The sequence below is a fragment of the Hylobates moloch genome, unplaced genomic scaffold, assembly GCF_009828535.3.
Source record: "Hylobates moloch isolate HMO894 unplaced genomic scaffold, HMol_V3 SCAFFOLD_21, whole genome shotgun sequence".
Classification (NCBI taxonomy): domain Eukaryota; kingdom Metazoa; phylum Chordata; class Mammalia; order Primates; family Hylobatidae; genus Hylobates; species Hylobates moloch.
Genome location: NW_026652296.1, coordinates 38209719 through 38222120, shown reverse-complemented (window position 1 = coordinate 38222120; position 12402 = coordinate 38209719). Strand labels below are relative to the sequence as shown.

Below are 12402 nucleotides of genomic sequence, written 5' to 3'. Positions count from 1 at the left end.
TATCTATGGCCAAGACAATGTAGATCATGGCTTCATTCCCTTAAATAAATATCTAAGAGCAGAATTGTCGGGTTGTATGGTAAGTGTATGTTTAACTTTCTAAGAAAGAAACCATCTGTTTTTAAAGAAGTTGTACCGTTTACATTTCTATTACAGTGTGCAAGAGTTCCAGCTGGGAAGTGGCCTCTGAGCAGGTCAGGACCATGGGGCGATTTGCACATTCCCACTTCCCTTCCTGTCCCACTGCATTCAAACACATTGCTCTCACCAAGGCAGACTGGGGATGACCATGTGGGGGGACCGTGAAGGTGCATTCCCTGGGATCTGCCCTCAGAGCAGGCAAGGCAGGTCTCAGGATGCACAATCTCTCTGATCAGAGAGCTTTTGAGTAGTTCTACCCCAGTGTGTGTGCATGTGTCTGTGTGTGTGTGTGTGTGTGTGTGTGTGTGTGTGTGTGTGTTTGGGGGGTACATACACAAGCCCAAGTAAGTTTATTTGAACATATTATTAAAAATACCCATATTGCTTAGCACTCTGCTTTTCCTATCTGAAACTTGCTGAGAGGCCCACTCATCTCCTCACTCTTTGCTGGTTGACACTTTTTCAATTGCAGTTCCTATTCATGTCTAATGGGAGGCAGGGAAGCCTAGTGATTAAGAGTGAGAGTGTAAGATTTCATTCATCTACTTCACCACTCATCTTCTCTCTGCCTCAATTTCCTTAACTATAAAATGGAGATGTTAATACTACCTATTTCTCAATAGCAAATACTATTTTCCCATTTGGTACATAGTAAAAGGTCAGTGATTTTTTTCCTCTTCATTGCTTTAATAACATATGTGGTATAAAATAACATATCCAGGGGTCTTGTATTTAAAAAATCTTTTGAGGCTTGACTGTGAGTGAGGCACAATACAGATGTGCCCCTTGCTCTTGAGTGCCTTACAGTCTCTCAGGAAGACACAAGTCATGTAGCCACTGACCTATCATGAAAGGAATAAAGTGATGAAAGCCAGCAGGAAACTCCTGAGAGAGAACTCCATCCCCATGGATACAGGTCCTCCTGGGGGAATGGAGGCATGACCTCTAGAGGCAGGGAGGACTGTCTGCACTGGGTTTAGAGGACAGCTGTGTGCTGGAGGCTGCCAGTGCTCAACAAATTGCGCTTACACTTTTCACTGTGCTCAGGTGAAGTACACCTGCCAGGGCCTGCATCCATACCTGAAGGTTTCCCCATCCTAAGTGTGGAAGGCCACTTTGCCCACATGTGTGGTCATCTGGAAGTGCTGGGAATTACCCACCACCACCACCCAGGGCAGCCCCCTACTCATTTTCAATGGGTATCTACACACCGCTCCCTTGACTTTCAGATGCGATGACCCTGGCATGTTTTGCACCATTTCCCAGGATTTCCAAAGTGATGTCAGCACTTGATGCCGCTACCACTGTTCCCTGTGCTTCCCAGTGAACCACAGGATGGTGAGTCCTTGTCTCAGGCTCTGTTTCTGGGAGCTGGAGTGCAAAGAGCCCCAGACCAGACGGATATGGTGGCCACAATTCAGATCAGCAATAGTGAAGACTTGAGTGCAGGCAGTGCCATGAGCCAGAGACAGGGGACAGGTGGCAGACGGTGGAGGAAGAGGCCCTGGACAGCATTGAGGCTCACACAGGCCCACCAGGAGGGTGTGCTAGCCCACCCTGCCTGATACAGTGCTCCAACCCCCAGCTCAGTCATGCATTCCACATGTGTTTACTGAGCACCACAGTATGCCAGGCCCTGGTCTAGATGCCTAGGGCATATCAGAAACCAAAAGACAAAAAAGTTGTTTTTTGTCTGGTGGCTCTTACACTCTAGTAAATAAATACAGATACTAAATAATCAATCATAGTGTACAAACAGAAATCATACACCATGGTGGAAGGTGATTGGTGTTTTGGAAAAACAGTAGAGCAGAGCAAGGATCGCTGGGAGGGCTGTAGAGAAGGCCCAGCCTTATAGCCCACTGGGAGAAGATAGACAGGTACAAAGTGAGGAAGGAAAGAACCATCTAAAATTGTTTCCAAAATAAGACAGTCAAGACAATGAACAACAAGGTATACTAACAAGAATAAGAGAAGATTACTCAAGACCAAATGAAGCAGCGGTTCTCGAAGGGCGGTTCCTGGACTAGCAGCATCAGCAGAAATGCAGTCTTGGGCTCCACCCAGATCAGCCAAGTCAGAAGCTCTGAGAGAGGGGTTCCGTTTTAAGGGGCCCTGCAGGAGGTTCCAGAGGATTCAGACACATGCTCAGGTTCGAATACAGCTAGAAGGAAATGCCCTCCTGTGCTTGGAAGAGCTCACCTAGTGCAGACAGGACCAGAAAAGAACCACACCTGCAACCTGAAGCGAAACCTCAGAACCCAACAGAGAATAAGGAAATCGCCAAAGCACTCGGGGAAAAATGGAAAAGAAAAAGAAGGCTGGGCGAATCCCAGCACTTTGGGAGGCCGAGGCCGGTGGATCATGAGGTCAGAAGTTCGAGACCAGCCTGACCAATGCGGTGAAACCCCGTCTCTAGTAAAAATACAAAAAAAAAATTAGTCGGGCATGGTGGCATGTGCCTGTAATCCCAGCTACTCAGGAAGGCTGAGGCAGGAGAATCGCTTCAACCCGGGAGATGGAGGTTGCAGTGAGCCGAGATTGCACCACTACACTCCAGCCCGGGTGACAGAGCGAGACTCTGTCTCAAAAAAAAAAAAAAAAAAAAGAAAGAAAGAAATGGTCCGTGAAAGAAAACACATTATTTGACATCAGCCTTCTCATCAGTAACAATATATGCAAGAAAGCAAAGGCTGGATATCTCCAGAGTTCTGCAGGACAACAGTTTAGAGCCTAGAAATCTATGTCTAGGTGAGGCATCATTGAACTTGGGGAAGCAAAAGGCATTTCCAGTCATGCAAGCATGACCTCAGAAAAAGACACAACTCAAAACAAAACACTCCCATGAGAACTGAATCCAACAGTATTGGGAATCAGAGGTGAAGATGAGAAAAAATCAAGAAAAACTCATGGCATCCAAGTAGGTTTTGATTGTAAAAATGTATAACAATCAAAAAATAAAATTCAGATGCAATGCAGGTGGGCAGTGGTGTGGGAATTTGGGTAACTTGAGAGGACAGGAAATAGAAATAACAGATTGCTGGGTATTTTGGGGGATAGAGGGAGAAGATAGCTATTAATTAACATAAGACATTGATAGGAAGACATAGGCTTTAGTATGTGAGATGAAAAAGTAAGACTATTTGAAGAATACAAATAGTCTATATCAGTTCCAAATTATTAAGGGAAAAAGTAGATCAAAGAAAACTTAATCAATCTAATAATTGACGAGAGAGAGACTAGAAATCTCAACGAATCATTATAAATGGAACATATAAAATAAGTCAGTACAAATTTATTAGTAACCTTAATGAATGTGAATAGATTGAATTCTCCCATTAAAAGACGAAGACTTTTGATTGAATAAAATTTTTTAAAAAGTGAAATCCAGCTTTGTTGTTTACAAGAGACAAACATGAGGTGCCACCAGAAGGCTGAATTTAGGGAAAAAATATCAGATATTCATCAGATGCAGCAGAATGAGTCGGGTATATCAGTTGTAAAGTCATATATAATATAATTTGAAGTGAAAAGGTTCAAAAAGGTGTATTTTTTATTGGTGAAGGACGAAATCTGCCAAACACATATTAGTCCCTTCACCATGCGGCTGTAAATAGAAGACAAAACTGGTGGAAATCGGGGGGGAAGCTGATGAAGCCACAGCCATGGTGGATGAGGGCCTGGATGGAGGACAGGGCATGAGGACTTGCAGGACGGATGAGAAGGAAAGCAGACAAGGGCGTGACACCCCAGACACACACACATGGGACGGGAGGTGGCGATTTCAACAATGAAGTAAGACATTTGTGACATAACCTTTCTAGGAAAGCCAGACCCTGGAGAAAGAAGGTAGACGTACCAATTATTTTCTTCCACCTCACAAATTTCATTATTTCATGATACTTGAACACAGTAGGAGCCCCACAGAGACAGGTCAGAGGCTTGGCTTCGGATCTTATGATATGAACTATGTGGACAGGCGTAAGGCCAGTGGCAGAGGCAAGCAGGCTTTACAGGAAGGTGACAGGAGGGTGCTGGGCCTCACCAGGGCCAGCAGAACAAAGTGGCCTGAAATTCGCACAGGCATGGCCTGAGAAACTCAGCCCTTCCTTCTCAGGCTCCAAGCCCAGCTTTGTGAGACCTGATTGTGACCACCACACCTGGGACATTCCTCTACCCCCTTTTGTGTTCTCTCTCTTCTCTCCCTCATGTCTCCTTCCCTCTCTTTCCCGTTTATTCATTCCCTCCCTCCCATTCATTCCTTCCCATTCATTCCCTCCTTCCCTCCCTCCCTCCGTCCCTCCCTCTACCTCCCTTCTTCCCTCTCCCTCCCTTCCTCCCTCTCTCTCCCTTCCTCCTTCTCCCTCCCTTCCTCCCTCTCCTTCTCCCTCCCTTCCTCCCTCTCCCTCCCTTCCTCCCTCTCCCTCCCTCCCTCCCTTCCTCCCTCTCCCTCCCTTCCTCCCTCTCCCTCCCTTCCGTCCTTTCTTCCACTCAGTTGAATTCTATGAACCAATTTTAACCACAAGAGAACATCAGCATCCAAGTCAATAATGACAAACCTCAAATAGAACCCAACTACTAGAACTCAGAGAGGGGCAACTGCTCATGGAGAGTTCGGTGGTGGTTCCCCTGGGGACTCAGGAGAGAGCCTGTGCCTGAGCTGCATGCTGAGCATCCTTAAGTCAATCACAGTTCTGGAAAAATGATTGCATTTGATCCATACCTTTTACTCTCTCTGCCTCTTTCTTCACTTTTTCACTGCTGAGCTGTTCATAATTTCCTCTGAAAAGGGAGAGTTAGGAGGCATTCAGAGGATCTGAAGGGTAAACCCATTAGTCATTCTCTTTCTAAGCACCTGTAATGTCAAATATAATTCAGGGAAAGGCTGACTGCGACTTCTCTGGTTTTCAAGTTTATCATCTCTGCTCTCTGTGTCACCTCTTGCTGAATATACACAAGAGTCAGCTGAGAAGTTGACAGACTCACTCAATGCATGTTCAATCCCATGGAAGGTACATAGTACATGTCTGAGTCTCTCATTGTAATCTGCATTTTGTCTGATGATAGCAACACAAATGTACTCTGCATTGTGCAACAGATATGTGTGCAAATTAATTTTTCTTGGCAAATTATTTGTTTGGGAATGATTTACCTAGCATTTAAGAAATTTTAGTGAGATAGCAAAAGTCACCAAGAAAAGTAACCATCACAAGTTGGTGTTTTCTTTCATAGGCTTTTCCTAAATTGAGAAACACTGGCCTCAGGTGTTGCAGTACAAGACAGAAGGATGTTAGAACTGTGTGTGCTTGTGGGGGTGTGTCTTGTGGGTGTGTGTTGTGTGTGTTTGTGGATGCATGTCTCTGTGTCATGCATGTGTGTGTTTCTGTGTGTGTGTGTGTGTGTGTTGGGGGAACAACCATGGTTGTTCATATCGAGGAATAATTTCCAAGTGTATGTTGTTAATGACTAGACTTCTAACGGGATCAGCTGCATTTAACCCTAAATAATGGATATTTATTGCAAGTGTTCTGTACCATTAGCATAACAGAGCAGAACCCTTTATTCTTCTTAAGTCCTGTGCCTTTGCCACAGCCTTTTGCACAATCTTAAAAGCAGGCTGACTCAGAACTGACCACCATCTGCTGTTCCTGACTTGGAATCACCATGAGATTTGTGCAGCCAAACAACCAGCGATCTGATCTGCCTGTCCAATTAGTTAAATAAACTGAAAGGGCTTTGCTGACAAAGCAGTGATAAATGCTCCAGTGATAATTATAGAACAGTGTTTTCACATCGCATCCATTGGACATGTTTAATTCTGCGCCAGGCATCACCCATGTAATTTACAAGATGCAGGGAATTAAAGAGTGATGAGGGGGCCATGGATGAGTGGACTCAGCTGCCATGGACACTGGGCACAGTGCAGCCCAGCCTTCTGTATTCCATGTCCCCAGGGGCAGCACGCTGAGGGGCAGGGTACACATTTCCTGAGGTAGTGAAGGAGGGCAGAGCCCAGCGCCCCCTGTCGCCTCCAGCAGGTGCAGGTGCAAAAACTCAGCCACAAGGTACCTTCTTTTTAGCAACTCTTTGAAAAGGGAGATGGATAAATGTAATGACCTTGAAAGCAAGTTCTGCCAGGTATTTCGAGTTGTCGTGAAATATATTAAAACAAGTTCACAACCAATGTGTTTAAGAGTTTATTAGGATAGGCACATAAAAGAAAGCTCAAAGGATGACAAAGCTGCACCTTCCTAAAGGCTGACCCTCAAAGCACCATTTTGTTAGAACTCAGAGGAGAAGCTCTATCTCTGAGCCTTCCCTCCTCGCAGTCTGGGAAACATGCACAGGATGAAGGTAAATCCTGCGTAGAAATCTTGTAATTCCAGAATTAGTCAAACAAATTTGAAATACACACATTTAAAAATACTTACATTCTCATTTAACGTTCATGAAGTGATTACTGACATTTACAATCACATCTGACATCACAGGGCAAGGCTTTACAGGGATCTAATTCAAGCTTAAGCCAAATCTATGCAAAGAACTTCAGCCCAGGGGAATAGTGGGCAAAATCTGCTGAAAAGAACTGCTTGCCACCTTGCAGATAAGAGCAACAGCACAATAAAGGGATTCCAGAGCTTCTACCTAAAATAGAAGGGCATTATCTACAAGAACAGACCAAAACACAATTTATTTTTAAACAAGCCCTTCAGCGAGTATTTGTCTCAGGAATCTAGTATGAAAATAGTGTCTTTGATTAGTGAATATACGAAGAATTTGGACTATCATCTCTATTTTTAGTTGAGAAAATGCACAAACCATATAGATTTAAGCCATGGGTTTTGCAGCCAAAGTAGAGACAGATGTTTACTGGGATCATATCTCAGATTCCCAAGCTAAAGCTATTGTTCAAGGTGATGGAAATATGTAGGGGGCATTAAACCATTTTGAAGCTGCTAGAAAGCTGTGTTTTCCTGTTTTCCTGATTTAGACAATGGAGAAGCTAAGAAGAGAAATAATAGGAAAGGCTTTCCTATGTTAGTTTTAAAAAGACTGTGTTATTTTTAATTCAAATTTTTTTGTCAAATCTCATCTCTGTTCTCCTAGTTTTCACAGAAATATTTATAGGAATAAAGGTTGAAACAAAAGTACCTAATGATCATCTCCATCCATCGAAAGATTGCTCAGGGATAAGACACTCAAACAAGGGCTCGTGATGAGGACGGAAAAGACAAAGCAACTTGAAGAGAAAAAAAAATTCTTTTAAACTCAATTCATCCTGCAAAATGGACATAACACATGCATATAAATGTTTGACTTTTTAATTCCACTTTTTTGCCTGATCGCAGGGAAGATGGCATGAGGCTGGCCCTTCCTGAATTTTTGCTTCTCCATCACTGACTAACAGACGGGCCTCCAGGTAGCCTTGCAAGGCTGGCAGTGACCGCAGCCCACTTCCCCGCATCCTTAATCAGAGCCTCATGCAGTTCATCCCCACATTACCCAAACATAACGTTGTAGTGCTACACACAGATGTGTTGCATCATGATGCTATGGCAATGACGATGACACTTAGGTGTGTGGGCCACCGAAGGCAGAGACCAGATGTGTTTGGTCTTGCCTGGAAGCCAAGCTGTTGAGCAGGGGTGGAGTCCCTCTACAGACGATGCTCACCAAGTTCTAATGCATTGTCAATAACTGTCCTGCCCCCCCCCGGTTTTTCTGCTTTCCTCAGATTATCTGTGGGAATTGTCCTCCTGCATCACCCTTCTCAAATGACGAAGAAGAAAGAAAGAGCAGTGACAGCACCTGAATTTCAGGAATGAGTGGGCATGGTGAGCTGCGTGTGTGAGATGTTCTCTCTTTACACTGTCTGCTTTGAGATTTGGGATGAGGGGAGGGAGAGAGTTGGTCCTGAATATACTCAGTTTTTTCCAAGAGTGTCCCAGAATTATTGACCTATTTGGACAACAAATCTTCATTGTCTTGGTGTCCATCTCCAAGTGAAAACTTCCCCCTGTCCCCACGGCCCTGGCTTGTTCTGCTGCTGAACAGGTCACCTGGACAGAAACACTGTGTCCAGTGAGAAGTTAGCAGGTAGCAGGGTGCACCTCTCCCCACACTGTGACCCCTGGATTCCCCGCTGTGCCACGCCCAAGCAAGCTTCCTTTGCAAATAAACCCAAGGCTATTAGAAATTTAAGAACTAAAGAGGCACTTCCTGCCTCCTTGCCACCTAAGAGGTTAATTGCACTTCTGGCCATTCTGGAGGATGTCAACAGTATCACATTCAGCAAGACTTGTGCTGGCGAAATGGAGGAATGCAAATGTAAAGAAATGTTTCCAGTCCTGAACATGTTCCCTTTGACCAAAAAACCAGATCTTCTTATCTAATTGAATAATTAATTGACTTAGTTTTCATCCTAGGAAGAGAAACAAATCATTTCAATCCTAATTAGCATGAGCAGTCCGCCTTTTCCTCTTAGATGGTCGAAGAGAGCAGAGAAGATGTTCAGGGGAGCCCCTTAGCCCCGGCCTCCTCACACCCTGATCCGGAATCGGTCACATTGGAATTTGAAAAGGGAGAGGGAGTAACAATCATTACAGAGTCACAAAATCCCCACCACGGCACGCCAACACACAGCTTCCACTTCAGGAGCATCACGCACCTGTAGAAAATACCTGCATGTTCCAAGGGGCCTTTAAGGAGAAGACTTACAATTGTTTGCTAAGATTCCAGTCCAGTCTTTCAGAAAGATGTGGGTCCCCCTTTGGAATGGGGAGTTCAAAGCTCTGAGGATGGTGGCCAGTGACTCTAGTGTCTCTAGGGCCACCTCAGTTTCAGCAGTCTGTCCCAGGTGTCGGACTATGGGAAACAAAAGAGACAGTGTTGGAAGCCACGGTGCCTCTGCCACCTACACGTCTGGACCTTGGGAGAGAGCCCCACGTGCGGCCGTGCTGCAGACAGGCAGTAAGCTCTAAGGGGGCCCGAGTGCCTGGCGTCGGGGGAGGTTGAGGGGTCAGCTACAAGGACCAGGGTGTGTCTGCCCACAGGGAACCTGGGCCTGCTCCTGCTGCCACCTCTTTGTATTGTGGTCAGTGCCCCCATGCCTGTCCATCCCCTCCCCCGGTCACTCAGGGCCCCCTTTACCTGTACTGGTTCTCCATGGCCCTGCTCTCCACTCTCTCTGGAACCCACGAGTAACTGTCTGCCGCATTCTGGGGCTTCTTCTCCTTCTTCTCAAGCCTCTTCGCTCTCCGCTTGCGATAGACCAGTAGCCCCAGAGCCAGGGCCAGCAGGAGTAAGATGGCCACCACGGTGCCTAGGATGTAGAATAAAAGCAGCTTTTGCCCGTCAGTGCCATCGTCATTTTGTGTGGCCACGGAGGAGTCCCCACCTGCAGGCTCCTGGGGGCCAGAGGCAGCTGTGGCATGATGGATGCTGGGCTCCCTCCAGACGCCTGGGGACCAACTGGGGGCCAGCATCTCCAGTGGGGCAGACGTGATGGGGGTGTCAGATGACAGCGAAGGTCTCCTTGAGGTGGGTGTAGCCTTGGGGGTGCCCTCGGAGCCCCTCGTGGGACTGGCCGTTGCAGCAGGGAGTATGGTGTTCCCCTCTTTTTCTCCTTTGTACTCCTCATCGGGGGGCCCAGATGGTGATCCCAGAGACACAGGCCCCATGGTGCAGGAGACCCCATTTGGGGCCAGCACCCAGCCTGGCAGGCAGCCACAGTGGAAGGACCCTTGTGTGTTGAAGCACAGGCTGTCGCAGAGGGGGCCCCCCGGGCCCACACACTCGTCCACGTCCTGGCACTGAGTGCCGTCCTCCCCCGCCAGGACGTAGCCCTCCTCGCAGGAGCAGTGAAATGAGCCCTCTGTGTTGGTGCAGCCTTGGGCGCAGGGCGAGCGACCCAGGGCACACTCATCCACATCCCGACAGGTCCTCTCTCCAGGACTGCCCGGCTCATAGCCAACCCAGCATTCGCAGCGGAAGCCCCCAGGGGTGTTGACACACTCCTGGGCACAGGGGGAGTCCTGGCATTCATCCACATCCACACAGTCCAACTGACTCGAGTCCAGCTGGTACCCTTGGGGGCAGCGGCACGTGTAGTTTTTCCCATGGGGTCCCAGGATGCATGTGGCCCCCCCACGACATGGGCTGGAGCCGCAAGGGTTTCGAGAGGCACAGGTCACCAGGTCATCCAGCAGCCGGAACCCTGGCCGACAGCCACAGAGGAAGGAGCCGTCCCCCCCTTCAAAGCAGTCCTGGTGGCAGCCCCCATTGTTGAAGTTGCAGCCATACTTGGGGCTGACACAGAGGGGGCCCGAGCTGCCCCAGTCGAACACATCGGGGGCCTTCTCCTTGCACAGGAAATAATGACTCTGACTCTTGTCCTTGTCCCCTTCCCCACAGGCCACATCAGCCGCAGAGGCAAAGGGCACAGCCTCCAAGGAGGAACTGGTGGTCTGGAAGGGGGTGGTGTAGGTCACCTGACCTGGGCCCCCCAGGGCCAGAGGCCGGCACATGCCTTTGAAGCTGAACTTGCACACGAAGCCCTCAATGTTACTTCCAGGGGAGCCTGGGCTCCCACAGGGGCCCTCAGACCACTTGGGGAGGCGGCTGGGAAAGAGCGGCTGGGACAGGTCCAGCAGCAGAGACACACAGCGCTTGGAGATGCACGAGTTCCGGAGCTCCTTGTGCCAGTTAGAGTAAGGCGTGTCCTCCCCTCCGCCCACCCAGCTGAAGCCCTTCAGCGGCAGACTAGGGTCCAGGCACTTGCCCTTCTCTCGCTGGAGCCCAATCCAGAACTTGCCCATCCTCGCCGTCAGGGCTGCCTCCCGCCTCAGGAGCTGGGCCAGTACTCGCTGGACGTGCTGGGCCTCCTCCTCGCTCTTCACAGTGGCCAGGTTGCCCCCGTTCTGGCTGCAGTTGTTCTGGGCCTCGGCAGCGCTCAGCTTGCCCAAGTGGGCCGTGTAGCAGGCGGTCCCCGCGCAGACCACCGCCTCCGTGTTAGCTCCCGTCCCGGCCCCGGGCTGGCTCAGGAGCAGCAGCAGCAGCAGCAGGCCCATGGAGGTGGCCATCCCGGTCTCCGTATGCCCCCTCTGCGGGAGGCCAGAAGCCCAGCGGCGACAGGAGCTTCTATCTCGGCTCCCAGCTGGGCCCTGAGGGGAGCTGAGGCGTGAGCTGCAGCCACTCCGGCCCAGAGAAAGACACAAAGGCTGCGGGCTTTCCACGTTCCCCTGACCCAAGGCGCATCCTGTACTGTTGTACTTCTTATTTCTCACCGGATGTTGGGGCTTCCTGCAATGAATAGTTCTCTGACTCCTGCTGCCTTCATCACGGTGCTGTTGTTCATAAAAGGAGTCAGGCAGCTCTGCCGGGTCCCTGGCTCAGCACTGTGGAAACTCAGCTACGGGGGGAAGACGTTACAGCCCCGAGATACTGCCGGCTTGATTTTGGCTCCATTCTCTTTCTCATGGCATGAGGAGCCTCGGAGGCATGCCATGGAGTGCGCAGAGGCTTTGGGGGCTAGGAACTCGAGGAAGCTCCCTTAGTAACCCATAATAAAATTCCACTTTGGTTTGCAAACCACCAAAAGAGAAAAAAAATTCTGAGACTTAAGACACAAGGCCATGGATGGTTATAATTTTCAGCCTTTTTTAGAAGCAAACTGGACTTTCCTTTTGCCTAGCTCATGTTCTCTGTTGACTTTGGGAGCCTTTTTTCTTTTATCCTTCCATCGTGAACTTTAAATAGACAGGCATTTTTTAAATAGGATACGGGTCGTGGGAATGTCTGGGTTTTCAACATAATGCCAAGCTCCTCGATAATGTTAATCCAAATTGGGTGAAATTTGGCAGTTTTGGAGGTTTCATAGTGGAAATATTGCATTGTGAGGTGGCAGGGTCACAAAAAGCATCAGAAAGAAAATGAAAATGTGTCTGGCCTCGTGGCGCAGGGCTTGGAGGCTCACTTCCCCCGGCTCAGGATTGCTAGCAAGGGCCAGAAATCTGGGCAGGGAGTGGGAATCGAAGCCGGGGCAGGCCCTCCCGCGACACCGCGACTCGGCAAAAGCCCGGCACTCACAGGGTGCTTTTCCTGCAGCCACAGACCTTTGCTGATTGGTTGGGATCCCCCAGGAGGGGACCCTGAGACAGGATTTGGGGAGACTAGTTTATTTGGGAGAGGAAGTGAAACAGACAAGGAGGAAGCCAACCCATGATGACTTGCTGAGCAGGTGACCCCGGGCTGCTGGAGCCA

The 12402-nt window shown here is 48.7% G+C and overlaps 1 protein-coding gene across 1 annotated transcript; it reads right to left on the bottom strand.

Annotated features, from left to right (window-relative positions):
- Positions 1 to 7604: 7604 nt before the first annotated feature.
- On the bottom strand, positions 7605 to 11374 carry CD93 (CD93 molecule). The gene is made up of 2 exons (XM_032142610.2): positions 9292 to 11374; positions 7605 to 9006 (listed from the first exon to the last, which is right to left on the bottom strand). Exons 1-2 carry the CDS (start codon positions 11220 to 11222, stop codon positions 8982 to 8984), a joined length of 1956 nt encoding a protein of 651 aa, XP_031998501.1. The 5' UTR covers positions 11223 to 11374; the 3' UTR covers positions 7605 to 8981.
- Positions 11375 to 12402: the final 1028 nt, after the last annotated feature.